This window comes from Ahaetulla prasina, chromosome 2 (genome assembly GCF_028640845.1).
Source record: "Ahaetulla prasina isolate Xishuangbanna chromosome 2, ASM2864084v1, whole genome shotgun sequence".
NCBI lineage: Eukaryota > Metazoa > Chordata > Lepidosauria > Squamata > Colubridae > Ahaetulla > Ahaetulla prasina.
The window spans coordinates 1,349,203-1,375,484 of record NC_080540.1 but is presented as its reverse complement, the minus strand read 5'-3'; the positions used below and the strand labels follow the sequence as shown (position 1 = coordinate 1,375,484).

Genomic DNA, 26,282 nt, shown 5'->3' with positions numbered 1-26,282 from the left:
CTGTTTAAACAGTGGGTTGGACTAGAAGACCTCCAAGATCCGTACCAACTCTGTTATTCTGTTCCATTGTTCCCAAAGGAGAGAGTACTCTGTACACCCGCTTCACTTCCTGAAGGGAGACTAGAAATCTAATAAAATTTCCCTTTCTTACTTGATTTGGAGGTTCAACCGCTGTTTGATCTCCATCATAAAAACCAGAAAACTTCATTCTTTGCTTTTCTGTAAGTAATAAATAGTTTTGAAATGCATTATTAACAAAATAGGAAGTATTCTATAGAAGAGAAGAGAGAGCAAAGGGAAAACAGGTGGGTAATTGGAGGATCTTCCATTACCTCCTGAGGTGTCCTGACTTTGATCTTCCCAAGGGATCCTCCTGAAAAATAGCTCCTGAGGGCGATTTGATGGGTTCTTCCCTCCCTCAGGATCTCTGATCTCCACTGGGGTACACTTTGAATAGGAGAAAGGAAAATAGAAGCAGAATTAATGAACGTTACACGAAATAAAATGGGATTCCCAGATTTGGAACACAACCTCAAAGCCCCCAATATTCATCCATGGGGTTGAGTGAGAAAACAACGGAACAATGTCCTACAAGAATTGGAGAATTCCCAGATATTATGAACACCAGTGAAGTTTGGGAAGGAGGGGTGAAGTATTCAAAAACACATTCTTTATTCCCTTTTGAGCTCCCGAAAGTCTCTCACCTGCAACTGGATCAGCTCCTTCTGCTCTTCCACCTGGCTCAGGAGGAAGCCTTCAGCCAGGGCCACTGCCTGGGAGCTGGTCTCTGCTCCACACTCCCGCACCCAGCCCTCCATCTCTGAGGGCAGAAGGAACAGGAGATGCTCCAGAACCACCAGGTCCAGCATCTGGGCTTTGGTGTGCTTTTCTGGTCTCAGCCATCGCCTGCAAAAGCCATGGAGTTGGCTGCAAAGTCCTCGGGGACCCTCAGCCTCCCGGTATTGCATGAAGTTCCAGGGCTGAACTTCTGAAGGGAGGATGGTTTCCTCCTCCAGGATCTTCTGCCCGGTTCTTGTCCAGAGCTTCCCCCCCTTCCCAGGCTGAGCAGCTGAAGGGCCTTTTCCGGCTCCCTCCTTTCCCAAAGGTTGTGTCTCCATCCTTTCTCTCTCCTGCAGAGCAACTCCAAATGGCTCCAAGGACTCTGGTGGGTCTCCAGATGCCTCTTCCTTCACGGGACCATTTCTAGGGCCACAGGACTGATCCCTGCAGGTGATTCCGCTCTTTTTTTCTCCCCCAAGAGAAAAGTTTGCCTTACAAAGATCACAAATAGCTTCCAGTTTCTGTGTCTGAGATGGGAAGAAAAACAGAAAGAATTAGAAAGTGGGATTCAGCCATTGAGCGACCTTCCCTCAACCTGCTTGGCTCATCCCAGCTGCAGGGCCGACGTCCCCGCAAGCAGGACCGGGAAGGAGGCAGCTGGAGAGGCCGTCTCGCTAGTCTGCCCCCACTCGGGCTCTTTTCCGGATCCCTCCCACCTAACCGGGATCCCCGCTTCTCCCTGCAAGGAGAGGGCGGCTGGGGAGCATGGGACCAGGGGGGAAAAAACCCTCACCCGGGGCACGTCTGTACGTTCTCCCGCAGCCTCTCCACCTCCTGCGGAGCCCCAGGGGTTAAGGAGAGCGAGTGCAAAGTCCTAGAGGGGCAAGGCGCACTTCCTCCCCGACTCCTGTACAAACCCAGCCGTGACGTTTGCCTCCAGTGGGCCAATGGGGAAGCGCCTGATGTCCCCTTCTCTTGGCTGAGGGCGCCCTCTGGTGGCGGAAAGTGCCAGTCCGGTTGAAAGCGCAGGAAAGAGGAGCGCATGGGAGGGGGAAGGGAGAGGGCGGGGATGATGGGCTTGGGAGTAGAGGGAAAGGCTGCTCTCCATGGCTTCCCTGTCAAAGACTTCAGAGGCGGCACTTTCTCCCTCTTCCTCTCCTTCCTGTCCAGGAACCGTCTGTGGAGACGGAGAAAAACCTCTCTGGAGGATTTGAACTCGCCTCCCTGGAGAACAGCCGCCCTCGGAGGAGGCCTCAAAAGGGGCGAAATCCTGTCAGAAGCGGCCGGGCGGTGGGAAGGCGAGGACCGGGAGGCTCTCTGGGGAACTCCGGCCTGAAGGGGAGGAAGGTGGGACGCAGGCAGGGAAGCCGCAGCCAGGAAAATGATGGGAAAGAGGAAAAGGTCCCACCATGGAGGAAAAGCTTGAAATCTCTGGAGGTTCCAGGAATTTTTACCTCACGACGAGGCTCCTTCATTGGGAAGCGAAGGGGGGAAAATGGCGCCTCATCTTCTTCTCTGAGGGGAGAAACTCAGGAAGGAAGATGGTGGAAAAGGGAGACGAAGCTGAACTGGGAGGACGGAAAAAAGCCATTTCCACGGAGGGACCGAGGGGGAAAATTCCCCTCCAGAGAGGAGAGAAGGAAGCTGGAGCCCTTTTGGGGGGATTGAAGGGGGGGAGCCTCCGTCCCCTCAGGCAGAAGCTCAACCGGTGCAGGGGATCCCTTCCAGACACAGGGGATCCGGGGGGATCTACTCCCTTCCAGACACAGGGGATCTACTCCCTTCCAGACACGGGATCCCGGGGATCTGCTCCCTTCCAGACACGGGATCCGGGGGGAATCTACTCCCTTCCAGACACAGGGGATCCCGGGGGATCTACTCCCTTCCAGACACAGGGGATCCGGGGATCTACTCCCTTCCAGACACAGGGGATCTACTCCCTTCCAGACACGGGATCCCGGGGATCTGCTCCCTTCCAGACACGGGATCCGGGGGGAATCTACTCCCTTCCAGACACGGGATCCCGGGGGATCTACTCCCTTCCAGACACAGGGGATCCGGGGGATCCACTCCCTTCCAGACACAGGGGATCTACTCCCAGACACGGATCCCGGGGATCTGCTCCCTTCCAGACACGGGATCCGGGGGAATCTACTCCCAGACACAGGGGATCCCGGGGATCTACTCCCTTCCAGACACAGGGGATCCGGGGGATCCACTCCCTTCCAGACACAGGGGATCTACTCCCTTCCAGACACGGGATCCCGGGGATCTGCTCCCTTCCAGACACGGGATCCGGGGGGAATCTACTCCCTTCCAGACACAGGGGATCCCGGGGATCTACTCCCTTCCAGACACAGGGGATCCGGGGATCTACTCCCTTCCAGACACAGGGGATCTACTCCCTTCCAGACACGGGATCCCGGGGATCTGCTCCCTTCCAGACACGGGATCCAGGGGGAATCTACTCCCTTCCAGACACAGGGGATCCCGGGGGGAGGGGATCTACTCCCTTCCAGACACAGGGGATCCCGGGGGGAGGGGGATCTACTCCCTTCCAGACACAGGGGATCCCGGGGGGAGGGGAGGGGAGGGGACCGCCAGAAGCTCTCTCGGCTGGAGGGGAAGGAAGCCACGCCCGTCCTTGGCGACCCCCTGGCGGCGGGGATCTCGGGAGGCTCCCGGCGCCCTTAATCCCACTCGGAGCCCCGCCTGGAGGATTGAGCGGGCCTCCATCGACGCTTCCTTCCATTCATCCCCCTTCACTCCGCGGTTGTCGGCAGCACAAATGTCCGCCAAAGGATTCTTCTCGGCGGATTCTGGAGGAAAAGGGTTTTTTCCCCCCCCTTTAGCCCTTTTTTTTTCCTTTAAAAAAAACCATAGTCCGTGCCGTTTGGAGCCCAGGCGGCTGCGAGCGGAGGAGAGGCCGGCTGAGCCGGACCCAGGCGCCCCACCTCCCCTCCTTCTTCACACGGGTCGGCCGACATCGGGGAGGAGGAGGAGGAGGAAGAGGGGCGCCGGGAACCGCCTGGGTCCGCCTCTTCCCCCGGCCTGCACAGCCTCGGCGAGGGAGCCCCGGCACGGGAGGGGTTGCCGCGGAAAAAAAGAGTCATCGGGGGAGCCCAGCAGAGCCCATGGCGGCTGCCGCTGCCCCACAAGCGCCCCCAAAGGGAGGGGAGGAAGACGCGGATGCTCCCGGCCCCCAGAGGAGGAATCGGCGGGTCTGGATTGAGGGGGAGGAAGCGTTCTCCTCGAACTTCGGGATTGGGAGAGGCCAGAAGGAAAAGGACCAATGGGAAGTCTCCCTTCTGCCGCGTCATCGGTCTCCGGGCAGAGTCTCCCTTGACTTCGCCCGCTGGAGGAGAGAGTCCGGCGCAGAGAGAGAAGCGAAGAAAGTGGGAGGGGGTCCCTTCGGTCTTTTGGGGGGGGGGCGCAGCTCAAGGGGGGGGTTCATGCCAGCTCCGGAGGGGAATGTGGACTTCCTTTTGCCCCCCCCCCCGAATCCTACCTGAAGATGGGGCTGCAGTGGATGAAGAAAGCGGAGGTGCAGCCCCACAGCCCTCGAGGACTTGGGGGTCTCTGAGTCGGCTGACTGGGGAGTCCTTCACACGCTTATTTCCTGAGTGGGGGTTCCCCTCCCCCAGTCATGTGGGGTCACTGCCCCTCCCCCCCTCCCGGAAGCTCCTGTCTTGTGAGCCTTTCCTGGCAAAGGGGCTGCGGGAGGGCCGGTTTGACCCCAGGGCTGTGGGGTTTTCTGACCCACCGCAAATAGCAGGTTGGGCTTCACTCCAGAAGCGCTGTTGTGGATCTCAATGGGGCAGAGGGGAATCAGAGGGGAGGGAGTAGGAATCCCTCCGTTCTTTCCTTCGGATACTCAGACCCAGCCTCGGGTGTGTTCTTCACTTTTCTCTCTCTCGCTCTCTCCTTTCACTTTCTCCCTCTTTCCCTCTCGCTCCTCTCTCTGTCAATTCGAAGCTGTTCTGGCTATGGGAGTTTTCTTCTTCCTTTTCCTCCACTTTACTTCAGGTTTGAGAAACTTGGAGCTGAGCGGGGTGGGGGTGGGAGGGTTATAACTAAATCCTAGGTCAAGGACATTCCAACTGCCGGCTGGCTGGAGGTGGAGGAAGGAATTCCAGGTAACCAGCCAGTGCCTGGATTGGATAATCTGATCTATTGCATTGTGAGAAAATTAAACTTTCGCTTTTATCTAGGTGGAAAGCCTGGGAAAGCTCAGACCACTTGTTGCCACGATGATGTCTCTAAAATCAGAACTGTTCTCTGAGAATCTGCCTCAGAGTTCTGTTTTGTAATGGGGTCATTTCTTGGAACCCTGACACTCTCTCTCCCTCCTTCTCTCCCTCCTTTTCTTTCTCTCTCTCCCTCTCTCTTTCACTCTCTCCTCTGCCTCTCTCCTCCCTTTCCTCTCTCTTTCCTCTCTCTTTGTCTCTGTCTCTGTCTCTCTCTTCCCTTCCTCTCTCGGAAAGCCGAGGCTGGGCCGACCCAGCCAGCTCTCCTTGGGGCTCTTTGCTACTCCTTTTCTTTTTTCTTGGCAACTTTTCGGGCTGGCTGAGGAGGGAGCACGAGCTGCAGCGGCGGCTTCCCCGATGACAACCCTCCTCCTCCTCCTCCTCACGTGACACCCCCCCCCGGCCGGCCGTGGCGAAGTCAGGAGGGCGCGCACAAGTGGGGAGACCCTCCTCAAGCGAAGCAAAGGCGCGCGGGGCGGGTGGGTTGCCCGGCTGACAGGCGAGCGTCTTTGGCGAGGGTGCTCCGGCTTTCTCCGAGCCTGACCCCCGGGATGAGCGTGCGAGCTTCGGCAGGGCCAGCCACCTTTTCCCATTGCTCTGAGCTTCTTTACTTGAGCCACCGCACCAACAAGGGCTGGAAGAAGAGACCGGGAAACCCTGCAAGAGATGAGACCCAGATGCTTCTCCATCCCCCGCCATCACCCTTACCTTTTCAGGCCAGGCGAGGAGTGACTGGGAGGGAGGGGAGAGGGGCGGGCCAGTGGTGGGATCAGCCGGTTCTCCGAACTGCAGACGTTTACCGATTCAGCAGGGAGCTGCAGCAGAGGGGTCAAAGAGCCACATGCGGCTCCGGAGCAGCAGGTTGCCAACCCTGCTATACACTAACATGGCTTCCGCTGCTACCATGTCTTCTTAATTTGACACTAAAATAGTAAAAATAGTGTTGGTCATCAGCTTCATTTCTATAGTGGAATAGTTTGGCACTGGACCAATACATTTTAAAGTTGGTATACTTTCCTGTTAATTCAAGCAGTAGTGAATAGGAGTTTAATTCATCCGTAAGGAAAAACCCAAAGTCTCTGCACCAAAGAGTTAAATGATAAAGCTTGAATTTGGGACAAACTATATAAACATACCAACATCATTCTGATACTGTTAAGTCTGCTATCCTCTATAACCTTAACACACATAATAAGATTTGTACTGTCCTTGTTGGGTGTCATACCAGAAAAATATACTAAAGGAAATATGTACTTAATATTACATGTATTAATAGCGGCTAGAATTGCATTTGTGCAACACTGGAAGAGCATAGAGATTCCTACGGAAGAGAATGTAATAAAAAAAACACACTAGAATGTGCAGAAATGAATAAACTAACACTTAAATACAAGGAAGACACTGAATATTTCTTAATTTGAGATTCATTTTATCAGTGGTCAACCAGTAGAAACAGAAGTTAGATTTCTTTAAAAATACAAGAGAATGACTAATTTTGTAAAAATGGTTTATCTGTAAACCAAATGTATAATTAAGCTGTTATTATATCATGTTTCCCCAAAAATAAGACCCTCTTTTATACTTTTTTGAACCCCGAAATAAGGGCTTGGCCTTATTATCGGGGTGGGTGGGTTCTTATTTTGGGGGTGCAGGAGGCAGGGAGCGTGGCCACCTCAGGGCTGCCGCTTGTCAGCTGTTCACTGGGGCATCCCAAGGTGGGAATCTCTCTGGCGTTCTTGGTACTCGCCCACCCCCCCATCCATCCATCCCCCTCGCCTGCAAACTCCCGTCCTGCTCCCGCCTCTCCGACGGGGCGACCCCCGGCAGCCCCAGACGGCCAAAGCCTGCGCCCGTCCGGCTCCCTTTTCCAGAGCACTCGGCTCTTTATTGAGGGGAGGAAGCGTTTTTCGTCTCGAATATCAGATTGGGGAGTGTCCAGAAGAAGCAGGAGGACCAATGAGAATTCTCCCTTCCGCAGCGTCATCGGTCTCCGGGAAGAATCTCCCTTGAATTCACCCGAGGGAGGAGACAGTTGCAAGCAGAGAAGCAGAGAAAGAGCGAGGGAGAGGGGGGGTCCTTTCAGTCTTGAGGGGGCGCAGCTGGCTGGGGAGTCCTTGGACATTTCAGAATAGAATAGAATAGAATAGAATAGAATTTTATTGGCCAAGTGTGATTGGACACACAAGGATTTTGTCTTGGTGCATATGCTCTCAGTGTACATAAAAGAAAAGATACGTTCATCAAGGTACAACATTTACAACACAATTGATGATCAATATATCAATATAAATCATAAGGATTGCCAGCAACAAGTTATAGTCATACAGTCATAAGTGGAAAGAGATTGGTGATGGGAACTATGAAACGATTAATAGTAGTGCAGATTCAGTAAATAGTCTGACAGTGTTGAGGGAATTATTTGTTTAGCAGAGTGATGGCCTTCGGGGAAAAAACTGTTCTTGTGTCTAGTTGTTCTGGTGTGCAGTGCTCTATAGCGTCGTTTTGAGGGTAGGAGTTGAAACAGTTTATGTCCAGGATGCGAGGGATCTGCAAATCCGCGTTTTCTGGCCCCTCATCAAAAAGGTGGCCAAATTTCCGTCCTGGGTGGGACTGCCCTTCCCCCACCCCGACTGGGGTCAGTGCTCCCCCTCCCCCACCCCTCCTAAAAGCCTCTGATTTGACCCTTTTCGTTCCGAGGAAATTGGCTGCCGTTGTGGGTTCTTGTAGTTTTCCAGCGTTGTGAGTTATTTTGACCCACTGATATAGAAGGTCAATTTTGGTTCAAGAATCGCTGTTGTTGATCTCAATGGGGGGGGGGACCTTCCCTCCCTCCCTCTCTCCCAAACTCTTCTCATCGATTCAGTTCCGACCTTCCCGGGGGCAGTTTGTGCTCTGACTGGATCTTGACTGATTCCTTATTTTATGCTCCATCGTGAGAATCAGCCGAGACAGTGGAATTCCCCCCCTGGCGCAGAGCTGCTGTTTTATGGAAGTCCTTGGAGAGTAGAAACCTCTCGTAGCTTCGCTCTGAAGTGAAAGAGGAATCCTCCGATTCCCAGTGGGAACTTTATTCCCAGCAGGGAATGGCGACCCCTCCCTCCCCCCTGGGAAAGAAGTCCCTCGGGGAGAGCAGTCTCAGGGTAGTGGTCCCCAGAGAGCGGGTGGGCTCTCCTGCGTATGGTGTGTGTCACTGGAGGCCAGGCAGCTGTCTTGGGGGTGGAGGGCGTGAGAGCTTCAATCGGGATCCCTGCCCTGGGGTGGAGATGGGGAGAAGGACTAGGACCCCACCGCTGCCAGAGAGAATCCTTAGGATACTCAGTCTACTAGGAAAAACTAGATTTTCCCCACATAAAATTCCACCTCGCGACTCCCTCCCCACCTCGGTCACAACCAACAGACAGAGGGGTATCTCTCCGTCCTCCTGGGGGCTCCTGAAGACTCCCGCCTCTCTTGCCCTCCGCCCAATTTCCAAAGTCACGTCTGGGCTCCCAGCCCCTTGCTTTCCCCCTCCCCTTGGAGCACTGAGGGTCCCTTCCGCCCCCTCATCTCCGTTCGCCCGGGTTTTCCTTTCCCCGCTTCGCTTCCAGGGATCTGGCCCAGCGTCCCCTATCCACTAGCGGCAGGGAGACCCCAGCAGAGCCCATGGACGCTTCCAGCACCAGAGGCGCAATCGGTGGGTCCTGAGTGGGCTTTAGAACTGGAAGTGCCCTGAAGAAGTGGAAGAACCAATGAGAATTCTCCCTTCTGCAGCGTCACCAGTCTCCGGCCAGAGTCCTTTGTGACTTCACTAACTGGAGGAGAAAGTTCAGCGCAGAGAGAGAAGCGGAGATAGTGGGAGGGGGATCCGTTCAGTCTTGGGAGGGGGGGCTGCAGCCCAAGGGAGTCTTTCAGGCCAGCGAATTTGGTTAAAACCTCCGAATTCTTACTGCTTCCCGGGTGCGGTTTGTACTCTGACTGGATCTTATGAGATGCTCTGTCGTGGGAATCGGACCACCGGACCGTCCCCAGCTCAGCGGGGGCTGTTTCATTGAGGTCCCTGCTGGGGGAGTGGGAACCTCTCCCAGCTTCGCTCTGACGTGGAGCAGGAGAGAACTCTAGGGAGAGGCCCGACCTGACCGTCTCCCTGACCCAAGCGTCCGTGGTGGATTCCTCCCATTGGCTAGCGAAAAGAGCCAGTCTGCCCCCTAGGGGAGGAACTGACGAGCCGTCAACATGAGGAAAGAATGGGCGACCCCCCCCCGCCTCGAAAGGACCGCTTAGAGGAACCCCTCTTCCGGTGGCTCAGCTTCGTTAATGGCGGGCTATTTTAGTCCACCAGTTCTGTGTGATTCTGTAGAGCTGTTTAGACAGCGTTAATCTGCTGTCAGCAGCTTGTAAATTTTTAACCTCGGGCAAATTTATTTATTTATTTATTTTTATTTATTTATCAAACTTCTATACCGCCCTTCTCCCGGAGGACTCAGGGCGGTGTACAGCCTTCATTTAAAACATTTAATATACATATTAAAATAACCATTAAAAAACTTATTCAATAAAAGGCCAAATTAAACCGTCGATTGACCATAAAAATACCCAATAAAATTACCATTAAAAGTTTAAAATTTAAATTTAGAATTTAAAAAGTCAGGCCAGTCCTGCTTGTATAAATAAATAAGTTTTCAGTTCCCGGCGGAAGGTCCGAAGGTCAGGCAATTGGCGTAAACCGGGGGGAAGTTCGTTCCAGAGAGTAGGTGCTCCCACAGAGAAGGACCTTCCCCTGGGGGCCGCCAGCCGACACTGCTTGGCGGACGGCACCCTGAGAAGATCCTCTCTGTGAGAGCGTACGGGTCGGTGGGAGGCATGTGGAAACAGCAGGCGGTCCCGTAAGTACCCGGGCCCTAAGCCATGGAGCGCTTTGAAGGTGGTAACCAAAACCTTGAAGCGCACCGGAAGACCACAGGTAGCCAGTGCAGACTGCGCAGGAGTGGTGTTACCGGGAGCAGCGGTGCTCCCTCAATCACCAGCGCAGCTGCATTCTGGACTAACTGCAGTCTCCGGTACACTTCAAAGGTAGCCCCATGTAGAGAGCATTGCAATAATCCAGTCGAGAAGTGGCGAGCATGAGTGACCGTGCATAAGGCATCCCGGTCAAGAAAGGCGCAACTGGCGGACCAGGCGGACCTGGTAAAAGCTCTCCTGGAGGCGGCCGTCAAGTGATCTTCAAGCGACAGCCGTTCATCCAGGAGAACGCCAAGTTGCACACCCTTTCCGTTGGGACCAGTGACTCGCCCCAACAGTCAGCAGCGGTTGCAGCTGACTGTACCGGGATGCCGGCATCCACAGCCACTCCGTCTTGGATGGATTGAGTCTGAGTCTGTTTCTCCCCATCCAGACCCGTCGGCCTCCAAACAACGGGACAGCACTTGACAGCTTCGCTGGGGTGGCCTGGGGTGGAAAAGTACAGCTGAGTATCATCAGCGTACAGATGATAACTCACCCCAAAGCCACTGATGACCTCGAGCGGCTTCATGTAGATGTTGAACAGGAGGCGAGAGAATCGACCCCTGCGGCACCCCACAAGTGAGGCGCCTTGCGGCGATCTCTGCCCCCTGTCAACACCGTCTGCGACGGTCGGAGAGGTAGGAGGAGAACCACCGATAAGCGGTGCCTCCACTCCCAACCCCTCCAACCGGCGCAGCAGGATACCATGGTCGATGGTATCAAAAGCCGATGAGAGATCCAACAGGACCAGGGCAGAGGAGCAACCCCTATCCCTGGCCTCAGAGGTCATCCTGTGACCAAAGCTGTCTCCGTGCTATACCGGGCCGGAAGCCGGACTGGAGCAGGTCTAGATAGACAGCTTCCTCCAGGTACTGAGGAACTGCCGTGCCACCACTCTCTACAACCTTCGCCACAAAGCGAAGGTTGGAACTAGACGATAATTACCCAAAATAGCTGGGTCCAGGAAGGCTTCTTGAGGAGGGTCTCACCACCGCCTCTTTCAAGGCAGCGGAAAGACCCCTCCATCAAAGAAGCATTTATAATACCGGAGCCAGCCTCGTGTCACATCCTGAGTGGCCAGCACCAGCCAGGAGGGCACGGGTCCAGTAAACATGTAGTGGCATGCAGCCTCCCAGCAACCTGTCCATGTCCTCGGAGCCACAGAATCAAACTCATCCCAAACCACATCAACAAGACGAGCCTCAGTCATCTCATCTGGATCGCCATAATCTTGGTCCAAGCTATCCCGAAGCTGGCGATTTTATCGTATAGATAACCACTAAACTCCTCGGCACGTCCTGTGAGTCATCCGTCCCCTGGTGAAGAAGGGAACGGGTCACCCAAACAGGGCGGCCGGGCGGTTATCTGCCGACGCAATGAGGGAGGCGTGAGCGCCTCGCCACCCTCAGTGCCACTAGGTAGGTCTTTGAAAAGACCTAACTAGTGTCGATCAACCGGGCGGCTGGACCTCCAGGTGCTCTCTAGGCATCTTCTCCGGCGTTTCATCTCTCTCAGCTCCTCAGAGAACCAAGGAGCTAATCGAGATCTGCGCCGGGTCAGAGGCCGCAAAGGCACGACACGGTCCAAAGCCCCAGCCGCGGCCTGTTCCCAGAGGGGGAGGTGAGCATTCGGGCTGAAGTAGAGCCCCCAAGGAAAGCCCCAGGAAGATTTCTGGTAGTTTGTTGGGAACGCTCCTTCTATAGCTTGAAAAAAGCTCCAGAATCCAGAACGCTTCTGCAAATGGCAGAACAAAACGCAGCGTCCATCTCCGTGACTGATGGATTACTGAAGGATTGCTAACACGGACAGAGCTGAAAACAGGAGTGCTGGCATTTGATTGTAAGATGATTTTAACTCCCTGACAGAGAAGGTATTCGTATTCAAGAGTGGAGATGATGAAAGATGGCGTTTTGTGTATTGAAAGTGAAAGCTAAGCTAAGCGAAAGCTAAGGAAATGCTTATTACAATTGCTGGCGTGGAACCTTTAAGAAGAATATAACAAGATATATTTTTTAAAAAAAATGGAATTTTTTTTAAAATCTCTTTTTTTTATTATCTTTTTCTTACAGTGCCAAAGGTGCTTTTTCAAGAGGCAACTGGACTTTCTGGTTTTTCTTTGAAGATGTTTCGCTTCTCATCCAAGAAGCTTCTCTAGTTCTGACTGGATGGTGGAGGGTGGAAGGATTTATACTCCTTGCAAACAGCTAGTTATTTACATCCTTTTTAGAGAGTCCTTTGAAGGGTTTGTGAAAGGCTAACATTTTGTTGTTCATCATGTATGCATTTTGGAATGTGGGTAGCGCTCTTATCTTGGATGGCAAACCTCATTTAAGCAGCGTTCCCAGCATATACAAGAATACAGGATGAAACAAAGTTGTAGCCCTGAAACACTGTTGCATTTGCTTTCTAGCATGAAGACGTATTCTCACGAAAAGCCAATGATGTAATTGCTAACCAATTATTGTGCCTTGGAGACCAATTAACCAATAATGAAGTAACACGTATGTTAGGTGAGACATGAGAAACTGAGAAACTATATAAACTTTGTCTGATGCTCAGTAAAGTGCTGTTGATTCTAGACTTTCTATGCTGTTGATTCTGGACATCGTTTGCTGTAAAGTCTTATCAATCATCTTCAGCCTCCTGGCCCATGCAACAGTCCTTGAGACCATCTGGAGGTTTATCTGTGTCCTCAAGGTCACCTGAGTGGTTCAAATGGGTGTGGAACCTTCTTGGAACAGCTAAAAGGACTGTGTGGTAGACAGAAGATAGATGATATCCTATCCCCCCCCCTCTGTTGAAAGAGGGCTGTTCAATTTTGACATAGATGGCCTCTTTGACCCCTCTTTCAAACCAGCCAATCCTCTCTGTCCAGATTGTGGACTTCAAAGATAATGGCCTTTGTCTTTTAAATGCAGATTTTTGTTGTTGTTGTTGTTGTTGTTGTTGTTGTTGTTGTTGTTGTTGTTTAAATTTCTATACCGCCCTTCTCCCAAAGGACTCAGGGCAGTTCACAACCAAGTAAGACAATTAATACAAAATTAAAATCAGATTAAAAGAAAAAATTTAAAGTTGGCAAAAGATGGACTACTGAATCTAGTCCTGATGGTTTTGTTCTCCTATGTTGTGCCATTTGTTTGTGAAGTGGCTGTTTTGTTTCCCCAGTGTTCAGATCTGCACATAACCTTCATAAAGTGAACCTTTCCCCCCCCCCCCCGCCGAGGAGCTGCAGAGGGACAGACTTCAGGACCAGAATTCAGCCTCCAGCACAAGGTAAGATCTTGAAACTAACCCGTTTTGCAGAATTATTTTATTGTGGCGGCAGGGAAGGGGATTTTTCTCCTACCTGAGTTCGAAGCTCAGCCATCATTTCTGCTCCACTGTAAAGCAGAGTCGTTTGGGGGGGGGCTCTCAAGGCCATCCCGTCACCTGTACCTGCAAGAAAGATGACCAAAGTAGCCTTTAAGAAAGGGGGAAGGGGGAAGGAGAAAAAAGAAAAGAAGAAAAGCTTACTAAATTCTGGGAAGGAAAAATGGGGGTGCTAGCAGGGGAGGCCAAAAAATGAAATAACAGAGTTGGAAGGGACCTTGGAGGTCTTCTAGTCCAACCCCCTACTCAAGCAGAAGACCTTAGCTACCATTCCAGACAATTGGCTGCCCAGCGTCTTTGTGAAAACCTCCAGTGATGGAGCACCTACAACCCACATCGAGGAGAGTTTCAGAAAGCCAAAGTTGAGAAAAGGGGGGTCCCCTTCCTTACCTGGCCACAGCTCTTGAGTTTCGGGGGTCCTCCCTGGGAACGGATTCCGAGACAGAGCGGATTAGGGGGCCCCCATGACCCTCCGAGTGGCTTCAATGGACGAACCCTCCAAAGGCCCCTCCACCTGAGAGAGGGGAGGGTTGAGGCAGGCGGGGGGGAGGGGCGGTCTGAAGCTGGAGGGAGGAAAGAGCCCCTCCCATTTTTGCACCTGGAAAGCGACGCCGCGGATTGTCGCACCGCTAAACTAACCCAATCCGACCCCGACCGGATTAAGGCTTTCCTGTCCCGACCCAACTCTGAACACCCCCCTGATCGTGATCAGTGGGACTGGGAGGGAGGGAGCAATGGGAGGAAGGGCGGCGCCTTTAGAGGGGACCCCCCCCGCCTCCCCAATTCCCCACCGCTCACCTGCGGGTCTTCCTGCTCCTCCGGCGGGCTCTGCTCTCCGCTATCGGCTGGGGGGGGGGCTTCCCAAGGAAGGAAGGGAGGGGAGGGTGAGACAGGGGAGGGGCTTCTTCCCACGTGGATCCCCCCCACCCACCCAGAGCCCCCCCTCCCTCCCTCCCTCCCCTGCGTGGCCCCGGGGCTCACCTGTCCCCTCCGGCGCTCCTGGGCGCGGCTGAGCAGGAAGCCCTCGGCCAGGGCGACGGCTTGGGCGCTGCTCTCGGCTCGGCACTCGCGCACCCAGCGGGCCACCCGGGCGGGCAGCCGGGCCAGCAGCTGCTCCAGCAGCACCCCAGGTCCAGCATCTGCGCCTTGCTCCGCTTCTCCGGCTGCAGCCAAGCCCGGCACAGGCGGTGGAGGCGGCTGCACAGCTCCCGCGGGCTCCGCGCCTCCTCGCCCGACCAGCCCCGGAACCGCCGCCGCCCCTCCGCAGCCTCGCCCGCCGATGCTGCAGCCGCGCAAGGGTTAAAGGCAGCGAGCGCCGCCGCCTAGAGAGGGGCCGGGCGGAGAGTAAGTCTCGCGCAGGCGCCCTTCGGGGCTGAAGCCAAAGTGCCCCCAGGACTGAGCTCGAGCTTCCAGGAAGGGGGAAAGGCGAGAGTGGGAGGAGCCCCAACTGGGGAGGGGAGGAGCCTGTGGGGAGGGAGGGCCGCGTTGCAAGTTTACGGGGTTCCCTTTTCTTCCTTCAGTCTGGACACGGGGGTCCTTTGTGGGGTGTGTGTGGGGGAGAGGCTTCTGCTTGTGCCCCACTGAACCCACCCCAAATGTCCGTCATTTGAGACTTTGAAAGAAATAAAGTGGGGGGAAAACATCCCCTCCCACCAATCCTGGCTGGGGCAATTTACTGGGTGTAAAGCACAAAGCGGAACCTCCCTCCTTCTTAGCACTGATGATGTTACCTAGTTGGGTCACGAAAGGTCTGCAAGAAAAGAAACAAGCTCGGAGGGCCTCCAACCCAATCTACAGATTCTCTTTTCTGTCGGAATCCGTTGTCTTGTGAATGCCTGACCCAGAACTACAGATCCCATCTTCCTCAGCCCCAGGACTACAGATCCCATCTTCATCAGCTGTCCCTGAGACAAGGTCTCCTCTACCCCCTGCCCAGTCTGGGACAATCAGATTCTCTGCAGTCCCGCAAAGTGGGGCTCTCCTGGCACCCCGACTAAAGGCCGAGGGCTCCAGCCTGGCCCTGCCAAGGAAGTGGGGTGGCAGCCATAGCTTGCACTGGCTTCCTGTGGTCTTTCGGGTGCGCTTCAAGATTTTGGTAACTATCTTTAAAGCGCTCCATGGCTTAGGACCCGGGTACTTACGAGACCGCCTGCTGTTACCCTTTGCCTCCCACCGACCCGTACGCTCTCACAGAGAGGGTCTCCTCAGGGTGCCATCCGCCAAACAGTGTCGGCTGGCAGACCCCAGGAGTAGGGCCTTCTCTGTGGGGGCAGTGATGCTCTGGAACGAACTTCCCCCTGGCCTGCGTCAAGTGCCTGATCTTCGGACCTTCCGTCGTGAGCTCAAAACATATTTATTCATTAAAGCGGGACTGGCATAATTATTGATGAATTTTAATTGGGTATTCTTAATATTTTTAAATTTTAAATCTAAATTTTAATAATCAGCCTTTAAAATTTGCTCTTTTTAAATGTTGTTTTAAATTGTACATATTTTGTTCTTATTCTGGCTGAGTCCTTCGGGAGAAGGGCGGTATAAAAATCTAATATAAAGAAAAGAAAGAAAAGGTCTCTTCGACTGAGGTTCATTGGGCGACCCACCTACCCCCCAGTGAGCCTGGGTTACTTGCCACTCATTGCGGATTTTGTTGGGGTGCTCAGAGGTTGCCCCACATTATTCCGGAATTTCAGGGTTGGAAAGCAGAGGGGCAGCACCAGCTGCATCTGCATGGAAAGCCTCCTTTTCCCCTCACCCCCCCACCCCCACCCCCACAGCTACCTCCTTCGGGGCCTTCCTGACCATGATGAGAGCCCCACTGGAGAAAAGGGGGAGAGGAAGCACTGCGTTTGTAGCACCAGCTGCACTGCTGATTTATTTATCAAATGGTTAAAACTCTCTCTCTCTCTCTCTCTCTCTCTCTCTCTCTCTCACACACACACACACACACACACACACAGAGAGAGAGAGAGAAAACATTCTATAACTGCCATATACAGGTAGTCCTTGACTTACGATCACAATTGAGCTCAAAATTTCTGTTGCTAAGTGAGACATTTGTTAAGAAGGTTTTGCCCCATTATACAATCAATGTAACTGAAAAAGATGTTGAGACTTTGGGAGAAGGGCAGAGAAGAGCAACTAAGATGATTAAAGGCCTGAACACAGAATAGAATAGAATAGAATAGAATAGAATAGAATAGAATAGAATAGAATAGAATAGAATAGAATAGAATAGAATTCTTTATTGGCCAAGTGTGATTGGACACACAAGGAATTTGTCTTGGTGCATATGCTCTCAGTGTACATAAAAGAAAAGATACCTTCATCAAGGTACAACATTTACAACACAATTGATGATCAATATATCAATATAAATCATAAGGATTGCCAGCAACAAAGTTACAGTCATACAGTCATAAGTGGAAAGAAATTGGTGATGGAAATGATGAGAAGATTAATAGTAGTGTAGATTTAGTAACTAGTTTGACAGTGTTGAGGGAATTATTTGTTTAGCAGAGTGATGGCTAACAGGGAAAAAACTGTTCTTGTGTCTAGTTGTTCTGGTGTGCAGTGCTCTATAGCGTCGTTTTGAGGGTAGGAGTTGAAACAGTTTATGTCCAGGATGCGAGGGATCTGCAAATATTTTCACGGCCCTCTTCTTGATTCGTGCAGTATACAGGTCCTCAATGGAAGGCAGGTTGGTAGCAATTATTTTTTCTGCAGTTCTAATTATCCTCTGAAGTCTGTGTTTTTCTTGTTGGGTTGCAGAACCGAACCAGACAGTTATAGAGGTGCAAATGACAGACTCAATAAGTCCTCTGTAGAATTGGATCAGCAGCTCCTTGGGCAGTTTGAGCTTACTGAGTTGGCGCAGAAAGAACATTCTTTGTTGTCCTTTTTTAATGATGTTTTTGATGTTAGCTGTCCATTTTAGATCTTGCGATATGATAGAACCTAGAAATTTGAAGGTTTCTACTGTTGATACTGTGTTGTCTAGTATTGTGAGAGGTGGAAGAATAGAATAGAATAGAATAGAATAGAATAGAATAGAATAGAATAGGTGTTGAAAGGGACCTTGGAGGTCTTCTAGTCCAGCCCTCTCCTCAGGCGGGAAACCCTAGACCATTTCAGACAGGTGGCTGTCCAGTCTCTTCCTAAAAGCCTCCAGTGATGGAGCTCCCACCATTTCTCCTGGCAAGCTGTTCCTCTGGTTAATTGTCCTCCCTGTTAGGAAGTTTCTCCTTAATTCCAGGCGGCTTCTCTCCTGGATGAGTTTCTTGTCCTGCCTTCTGGTGCTTTGGAGAATAAGTGGGACCCCTTTTTCTTTGGGGCAGCCCCTGAAATCTTGGAATCCTGCGCTCCTGTTGTCCCCCCACCCCAGTCCTCCTTTTCCGGTTGGGGTTTGTGTCCGGATTAAGCGGGAGGGCGGAGAGCAGCCCCGGCGGTCCGAAAGCGCGAACTTCTCCCTTCTCCTCTCTGCTTTCAGCGCTTCCCTCGGCCGCCCCTCCGGCGGGGACCCTCGCGCTATCGCCGGCTGGATGACCCGCAGGGCCGGCCCCGGAGGAGGAGCCGAGCCGGGCCGGCCGCTTCCTGCTCGGCCAGGGCTGCCGGCGGCGGCAGAGGAGGGGGAGCGGGGTCTCTCGGCCGCGCGGGGGGCGGCGGGGAGGGTCGCGAAGAGCTGCGACTTCCGGCCGAAACCCTCCACCCGGCCCGTCTGGCTCCTCCGCCGCCCGGACTGTCGCTGCCGGAGCCGGATCCCGCAGGACCCCCGACTCACTCGCGACCCCCGATCCGTCCCCTGCGAAAGGCAGAGGCCGCGGGGAAGGCGGGGGCCGGCCCGCCCCCACCTACCCCCACCGGCCAAGCGGACCCCGGGGCGACGGAGGTCCCCGAGAGGGGCGCGGAAGGGAGAGCCACCGCCTGGCCTCGGAGCTGCGGGCGGGAGAAACGGGACCGTCCCGGAGCAGCTCAGCCGCTCCCTTCGCTTCTCCGGGCGCTCGGAAGGGAAGCCTCCCCCCCCCCCCGCGGCCAAGAGACCGCCAGCGCTCGGCTTTGGGGGCCCGCTGCGCTCCCCCCATAAAGTGAGCCAACAAGGAAGGCAAGACCCCCGGGAGGGTTTCCAATCCCCCTCCCCAAGACTTCCCAGGTTGGACCTGATCGGGGGTCTTTGTGGGAAGGGTCTGTGGGGCCAAGCGGCTGGCTGGGCAGGCGGAGGAAGGGCCCCCTTGCCTGCACAGCTCTGGAATGGGGGCCCAGCGCCCCAGTGAAGAAGCGGCAGACAGGGCCCCCCAAGTCCCCCAGAATCGGGGATGCTGGGAAAAAGGCCTCCGGAAAAAGAGTCCCGGGGGCAAGATAAGCCCCCCGCCCATCGTGGATCATGGCCGAAGAATCCCAGGGCCCCAGGAGCTGTGCAGCCACCTGCACATCCGGTGCCACAGGTGGCTGCAGCCGGAGGGACACAGCAAGGGGCAGATGCCGGACCTGGAGCAGGTGAGACGGTGCTTCGTTTGATCCTGGTTTGGGTGAAGAAATGGCAGCCTGTGATCAGGCCTAAAGTGCAGTTTAAGAGGGGCAAGGCTGCCCCCAGGTGAGATGGGAGGCCAGCCGTGACCTTTGACTTCCCCCAAAGTTTCTTTCCTTGAACTGCTTGTCCTTTCTTTCTTTCTTCCTTCCTTCCTTCCTTCCTTCCTTTCTCTCTCTCTTTCTTCCTTCCCTCCCTCCCTCCTTTTTTCTTCTTTTCTTTTCTTTTCCTTTCCTTTCTTTCTTTCTTTTCTTCTTTCTTCCTTCTTCCAGGCCTCTGAGCCATTCCTGGAGGCTGCCACCGATTCCTCCCCCTTAGAGAAGGACCCCTCCCATCCCTGCCAGAGGCCTCTCTCAATGGGCATCAAACAGCAAGATCCTTTGCTGGACCCTCCACCAGGTAAGCAAGGGTTCCTGAGCATGAATTGGGATGAGCTGTGGGATGCCTCCTTTTCTCCTCCCCCTCAGGGTGTTTCTTTGGGGCTCTGCCTCCCTTGTGGGGCTCATCTCCCCCCACCTCTCCAAGGTCTTCCCTGTCTCCCCCTTGCAGGGAAGGCAGCCACATGCCTGGAACCGCCTGGAACGTTTCCCCATCCAGGAGAGACGGAAACAGCAGCTGCACCTCCGGCTCAGGTGGGAGCAAAGGGCACATGGAGCCTCCTGGCAAGTTTTGGGGGGCCCCAGAGCATCCCCCCTCTTCCTTCTCTGTGAGGCTTCCGTAAAAAAATATCCCTCTTGGGTGACTTTGAGGCAGATTTAAAGTTCTCCCTGCTTTTTCAGACTCCCCAAATATAAATTTATTGATTGATTTAAGACGATGTGTAGAGCTGCCCAGGTCACTCTGAGTGGCTCCTAGCGGCCTTGATTAATTGGATATATTGAACAACTGAAGTAACTGAAGAAGTTAAGTAATAAGTGATGCCTGAATACAGTCTCTTAAGAACAGAAAAGGGGAGCTGGAATATGTTGTTCGTGATGATCCATGATGAAAGGAAATGCCAGCCAGGCCTCTTGGAGGTGACATGTGGGGCCTTGCCCAAAATCTCCAATGGCTGCCCCTCCCTGTGGTGATGTCATCCGGCTTTCACCAGGAAGACTATGGGGCAGGGGTGGGGGCTACTTGTCCACCACCACCACCATTCTGGATCAAGGGACATTTCTGGAGAGGGGAAATGCAGATGGCCAGGCGTCCTCCAGAAGCCACACAGGTGAGCACGAGTGTAAACAGGTGACTCTCCCCCCCCAACTCCAGGTGCTGCTTCTATGTGTCTCTGGAGGTTATCAGCTATCCCGGTCATAGCCGTCTCAAAGGTGGTTTTTCAAAAGGCAACTGGACTTTGTTTTTTCCCTGAGGAAGATTTTTACCCCCTGCATCCAGTTTTGGTCACCAAAGGTATTGAGACTCTAGAAAAAGTGCAGAGAAGAGCAACCAGGATGATGAGGGGACTGGAGGCTAAAACATATGATGAATGGTTGCAGGAACTGGGCCTGGATAGTCTAGTGAAGAGAAGGACCAGGGGAGACAGGATAGCAGCCTTCCAATATTTGAGGGGCTGCCACAGTGAGGAGGGGCGGGGCAAGCTATCTTCCAAAGCACCGGAAGGCCTGAAGACAAGGAATAATGGATGGAAACTGACCAAGGGGAGATTCAACCTAGAAATAAGAAATTTTCTGACCATGAGAACAATCAACCAATGGAACAGAAGTTGCCTTCGGAAGTTGTGGGAGCTTCATTACTGGAGGCTTTCAAGAAGAGACTGGACTGTCATTTGTCAGAAATGGTGTAGGGTCTCCTGCTTGAGCAGGGGGTTGGACTAGATGACCTACAAAGTCCCTTCCAACTCTGTTAACCTGTTAAAGAAGAAGAAGCAGCTTTGCTTCTAATCCAAGAAGCTTCTTCTTCTTCCTCAGGTAAAAAAAAAGTCAGTTGCCTTTTGATGAGCATCACTCACCTGTGGGGCCAAAGGTGAGCTAGAATATAAAATACAGAATAATATGATTGGGAGCTGGCCCTGTGCCCTGGGCAGCCTCACCCTTAAATTCCAGGTGACGTCTCCTACGTGGAAGTCACGCGGGCAAAACTGACCCTCAAGAGACCCCCAATCGAGGCTTCTCCCTCTTCCAGAGCCCCGTGTCCTTTGAGGAGGTGGCCGTGTATTTCACCAATGAGGAGTGGGCCCTCTTGGCCGCTGGCCAGAAAGCCCTCCACCGGGAAGTCATGCTGGAGAACTCGCGCAACGTGGCGTCCTTAGGTAAGGCCTCTTCTTTATTTGAGGGTGCCAAAATGTGAGATTGCAAGTCTTTTTAGCACCTCTTGGACCCGAAGAGAGGCAGCGAATCTTCCAGCTAGAAATGGAAGCTCCAGCTGGGGGACCCAAAATGTCTCATGCCAAGATACTTCCTCTGTTTTGTGTTCTGTTCTTTTGTGGTTGTGGGTTCCAGAAGGCCTTGAAATCTCCCACAAGAGATGTCAGATCCAGACTGACATCTTCAGGCCTCCTTGAGGGTCTCCTTATGCTGAGGGTTGAGGGTGAAGTCATGACACCCTGACTCTTTCTAGTGGCCTCTGAGGAATCTCTGCTTGTAGCAGGACCCAGTTCCATCCGAGATCCGCTCTTCCAAATAGGAGAATGCATTTTCCTTCGTGGAAACTTCTTCAAGGACAGAAGCAACCTAGAACTAAGGAGAAATGTCCTGATGAGGGAGAACAGCCGATTGGCAGAAGGACTTGCCTTCAGAAGTTGTGGCTGTTCCATCCCTGTTAAGAAGAGATTGGACAACCATTTGTCCAGGGTGGTAGAGGGTCTCCTGCTTGAGCAGGGGGTTGGACTAGAAGACCTCCAAGGTCCTTCCCAACTCTGTTGTTCCTATTTGTAAGAACTTTCCACAATGATCTTCTAAGTTCCAGTAGAAAAGAGCCTCTGTAGGTCAGGAGTTGAATTGCGGAGTCCTTGATGTGCTACCGTGATGCCGTGTGGTTGTAACAGTCGGTTGGCTCTTCCTGAGATATTTTTGCTGTACGGCAGTATTACTCTTTTCATATGTTATGTGGGGGTTGAGCTAGTCAGGCACATCTCTACATCATGAACAGCAGACAGAGCACACAGAAGAAAAAGGTGGGGAAAAAGGGAAACTCCCCCTTTGCACCCAGCAACCAATCATAACGTAGATTGCCTCATGCAGGAGTCCGCACTCTCAACCAATCAACTACAACTGTGTTTTTCTGGCCCATTATCCACTTTACTATTCCAGCTGTTACATTAAATTGTAACAGCTGCATTAAACTGCTGCCGACTTCTGACTTCCAAACTGAGCCCCTCTCGTTTATGGATACAGAGAGTCTTTGACTTACAACCATTCATTTAGTGACCATTCAACATCACTGAAAAGGGGACTTATGACCATTTTTCACACAACCGACCGTTGCAGGCATCCCTGTGGTCACATGATCAAAATTTGGACGCTTGGCAACCGGCATGTATTTATGATGGTTGCCGTGTCTCGGGGCCCTTTTGCAAACTTCTGACAAGCGAAGTCCGTGGGGAAGTCTCATCACTTAACAACCATGTTACCAACATAACAACTGAAGTGATTCACTTCACAATTGCAGCAAGGAAGGTCATGGAATGGAGCAAAACTCATTTAACAGCTATCTTGCTTAGCAACAGAAAGAGTGGGTTCAGTTGTGGTTGTAGGTCGAGGACAGGGGTGCTGCAGATTGAGGGAGGAATATGGAAGCAGAGCCAGAGAAATATGTCTTTAGCAGCTGATCTGAGATCTATTAGGTTTGCCTTCTGACCAGGTTTCTTTTTCTTTCTCTTCTACTTTTAGTTTCACTTTCATTTTCTCTCTGCCAGTAGGAGATGGAGGGGAAGGCAGCAGCAACAATAGCAATGTCAGAAAGTGCAGGATGTCCCTGGTGATCCCCAGCTGTTCTGGGATGAAGGAGTCGTGGAGGAGGCAAGAAAGAGCCGAGGAGCCGAGGGGAAGCCCAAACGAGAAGCCAAAGGAACCGCTGGACCTGGAGGACCCTCCTCAGAAAGCACCAGCGCAGCAAGGAAATGGTGGGAAGAGCATCCACCCCCAAGTGGAGCGGGGTAGCCCTCGGCCAGGTCGGATAGAGAAAAAGCAACACCGGTGCCCAGAGTGCGGGAAGAGTTTCAGTCAGAGCTCGCACCTGGCATCCCACCAGAGCATCCACACAGGCGAGCGACCACACCAGTGCCGGGAGTGCGGGAAGAGCTTTCGTCAGCTGGCCTACCTTGCCTCGCACCAGAGGATCCACACGGGGGAGAAGCCCTTCCGCTGCCCCGAGTGCGGGAAGCACTTCAACCGAAGCACCAACCTAACCTGCCACCGGAGGAAGCACACGGGTGAGAAGCCCTTCCGCTGCCCAGTCTGCAGTAAGAGCTTCTGCGACAAGTCGGGCTTCAACCTCCACCAGCTGATCCACTCCAAGGACAAGCCCCATAAGTGTCCAACCTGCGGCAAGACCTTCATTCGCCGCTCGCAGCTGACCTCCCACGAGGGGATCCACACAGGTGAGAGGCCCTTCCACTGCCCCGAGTGTGGAAAGAGCTTCCATCGCAGCTCCAACCTCACCTCCCACCAGAGGATTCATGCAGGGGAGAAGCCCCACGGCTCCCCTGAGTGTGGGAAGAGCTTTTACGACAAGCAGCACCTCCTGCGGCACCAGAGGAGGCACGTGGCGGAGAAGCCCTTCTCTTGCGCCGAGTGCAACAAGACCTTCAGCCAGAAGAGGAACCTGGTGAGACACCAAAAGTTCCATAGTGGACCAACATCGCCTCCATCCTTGCAGTGGACAAAGAGGTTCCGTAATGAGCGGCAGCCAAAGAGGCATCTGGACGCTCTTGGGGAGGAACGAGGACCCTTCATGTCCTGGAGTGTCGAGGTTGCATCCGACGGAGTCCCCGTCCTGCTTCCCTGCCAAGAATTCCCACATGGAGATCAGTATGTCATAATTTCTCAGATCAAGTGACCAGATATTATAGCTCCGTTACTCTTCGATACAACGGCTTCTCATTTTTAAAAATCTCTTGCCAGTTTGAGCAGAGGTTGGACTAGAAGACCTCCGAGGTCCCTTCCAGCTCTATTCTGGTTGGTTGATTGGCAGGGAATGGCGGAATTGGTTGATTGATAACTTTGTGCCTTAATTCTGTGCTTACGGTCCTGGCACATTTGGATGACAGCAGATGGAGACATAAGAAGATTCATGCCGCAGAGATCAAGAACTTTCATATGTTTTAATTCCCTCTCTTTTGCACACGCACTCCGTATCTGTTTCACTCAGGGTGGGGTACAACACTCACAATTGGTACAATGCAATTATAAATGCTAGAAAGGCCAAAATTTTGCAGACTTTTGTTTTTTTAAAAAAATTGTGAAATGGCCAAAGGAAGACACAAAATTTTCTGAAAAGCATGTTGACGAGAGGTTGGGCATGACTCTCTTACTGCCTGCCTTGCTTAGCAACGGAAATTCTGGACCCAATTGTGGCCGTAAATCGAGGTCCACCTGTATTGTGCTGATGGAAGTCACATCTCCCCATCAGCACAGTACAGGTGGACCTCGACTTATGCCCACAATTGGGTCCAGAATTTCCGTTGCTAAGCAGATCAATTGATTGCCAGGTCAACGAAGCCTCCAGTTGAAGGGAAAGGAAATTGCAAAGCTGGGGGGGTTCTGCCTTCCCAATAACCCTCTCATTCTGCAGGATCACAAGAACTCCTGGGAAGTGCAAATACAGAGAAAATATTTTGCTTCTCCAGACCAGGTCACCATCTTCCATTTGTGAACAAAAGAGGCCAGTGTCTCTCCCGCAATGTGAACTAGGCAGATATTCTTTGGGATAGCACACTATGCAGATCCTGGCCAGATGGCCTCCATGCAAGGGTTGGCATTCCGTTGAACATCTCGTCTTGGAGACTCAGTGCCACAGCCAGAGATACCCCGAGGAACTCAGGGTGGAAATCCATCTCTAGAGTCAGAGAACTGGGCTTTATGCTTCCCTTTTTCCATGCTGGGATCATCCATGGTAGAATTCACTGGGTGATCCTGGGTTCGAGTCTTCCTTGCAAGAGGCTTTCCTGCCTTGTTCTGCTCAATGAGGGATTATGGTGCCTGAGCCAAAAAGAAGTAGAGCTGCAGTTGCTCCTAATTATTCCAATTATCCTTTTTTTTTTTGGTAGGTGCTAAAGTCTCAATTATTTTGGGTAATAAAAAAATTACTTTTGCTAAATGGGCATTTTCAATTGTTTCTCCAAACAGAACCGCTCCTTTCTCACCACCACTCCACATTGGTTGGGGTTTCCGCCTAAGACAATACAGCTGAGTGTCAAAACATGGACCCCAAAACCAAGTTAACAAATATAGTTAATTCTTATTTGTGGCAGTGAATATTCCGTAAATGTCTGTGGAGATTGTCAGTCATCCAGGTCACAGTTGTCACGGTTGTCCCAAAGGTGTTCTCTCCCCCCACCTCAAAAAGGCAACAACTGTTTTTTTTCCTTGAGGAAGAAGAAGAAAACATTTTGCTTCTTATCCAAGGAGCTTCATCAGTTTCGGGTGGAGGGTTCGGGTGGAAAGATAGATTCTAATAGGATGGTGGCCTCAAGAGCTCTCAGGAAGAGAACTAACAACCAGATGACTGCAAAGAAATGCAAGCCTTCCATTTCCCCCCCTCCACCCATCAGAACTAAAGAAGCTTCTTAGATGAGAAGCAAAACATTTTCTTCAAGGACAAAACCGTCCAGCTGCCTTTAGAAGAAAAAAAAGCACCTTTGGGACCACATTCCGTAAAGTTGCCACAAATATGAGTGAGGCCTCAAAAATATGTTGCCGCTCTGCACATCCACCAATCGCTCTGAAGTCGCCGCAAGTTCATTTTTGCCATTGCTCTAAAAATAAATGTTAACGAGTGGATCAATACAACATTTACACAATCTGTAGGTGGCAGAAGTCAAGCCCAGAACATTAAAATCACAGGTTCCACCGAAGAGACCACGGGGCTGAAGGGATGCCGGCTCACCTTTACAGCCGTCTGAGATGAAAAAAACAGATCCAGCAAAGTGCTCCAATATCTCAGGGGCTGCCACAAAAAAGAGGGAGTCAAGCTCTTCTCCAAAGTACCTGAGGGTAGAACAAGAAGCAATGGGTGGAAACTAATTGTTAAATTAGTTAAACTTCGGCAGTGGGCATCTGCTGAGATCATCGGCATGGCCCAAGTCTTTGCCGGGGCAGTGGACCAACTGGTAGTTGTATGCTGCCAGGAAGATTGCCCATCGCATTAGTCTTGGAGACATGGTGATGGGGGTGGGTCGGTCCCCTGCTAACAGTCCCAAGAGGGGGCGATGGTTGGTGACCAGG

The 26,282-nt window shown here is 52.5% G+C and overlaps 1 protein-coding gene across 3 annotated transcripts; it reads left to right on the top strand.

Annotated features, from left to right (window-relative positions):
* The first annotated feature begins 18,614 nt into the window (after window positions 1-18,614).
* On the top strand, window positions 18,615-24,399 carry LOC131192746 (zinc finger protein 660-like). Of its 3 annotated transcripts, none has more exons than XM_058172222.1 (5): window positions 18,615-18,866; window positions 19,170-19,296; window positions 19,447-19,529; window positions 21,022-21,148; window positions 22,754-24,396. In XM_058172222.1, exons 1-5 carry the CDS (start codon window positions 18,621-18,623, stop codon window positions 23,893-23,895), a joined length of 1,725 nt encoding a protein of 574 aa, XP_058028205.1. In that variant the 5' UTR covers window positions 18,615-18,620; the 3' UTR covers window positions 23,896-24,396. The 3 variants fall into 3 exon arrangements, with proteins under 3 accessions (XP_058028205.1, XP_058028206.1, XP_058028207.1); XM_058172223.1 differs by having other exon boundaries at window positions 22,757-24,393; XM_058172224.1 differs by lacking the exons at window positions 18,615-18,866; window positions 19,170-19,296; window positions 19,447-19,529 and adding an exon at window positions 19,536-20,104 and having other exon boundaries at window positions 22,754-24,399.
* Window positions 24,400-26,282: the final 1,883 nt, after the last annotated feature.

Excerpts from the sequence above, each read along its gene's own strand:
- LOC131192746 (XM_058172222.1), top strand. The coding sequence starts at position 18,621 with ATGGGGGCCCAGCGCCCCAGTGAAGAAGCGGCAGACAGGGCCCCCCAA. Across the intron at positions 18,867-19,169 it reads AGATGCCGGACCTGGAGCAG|GCCTCTGAGCCATTCCTGGA; the intron begins GTGAGACGGTGC and ends TCCTTCTTCCAG. Across the intron at positions 19,530-21,021 it reads CAGCTGCACCTCCGGCTCAG|AGCCCCGTGTCCTTTGAGGA; the intron begins GTGGGAGCAAAG and ends TCCCTCTTCCAG.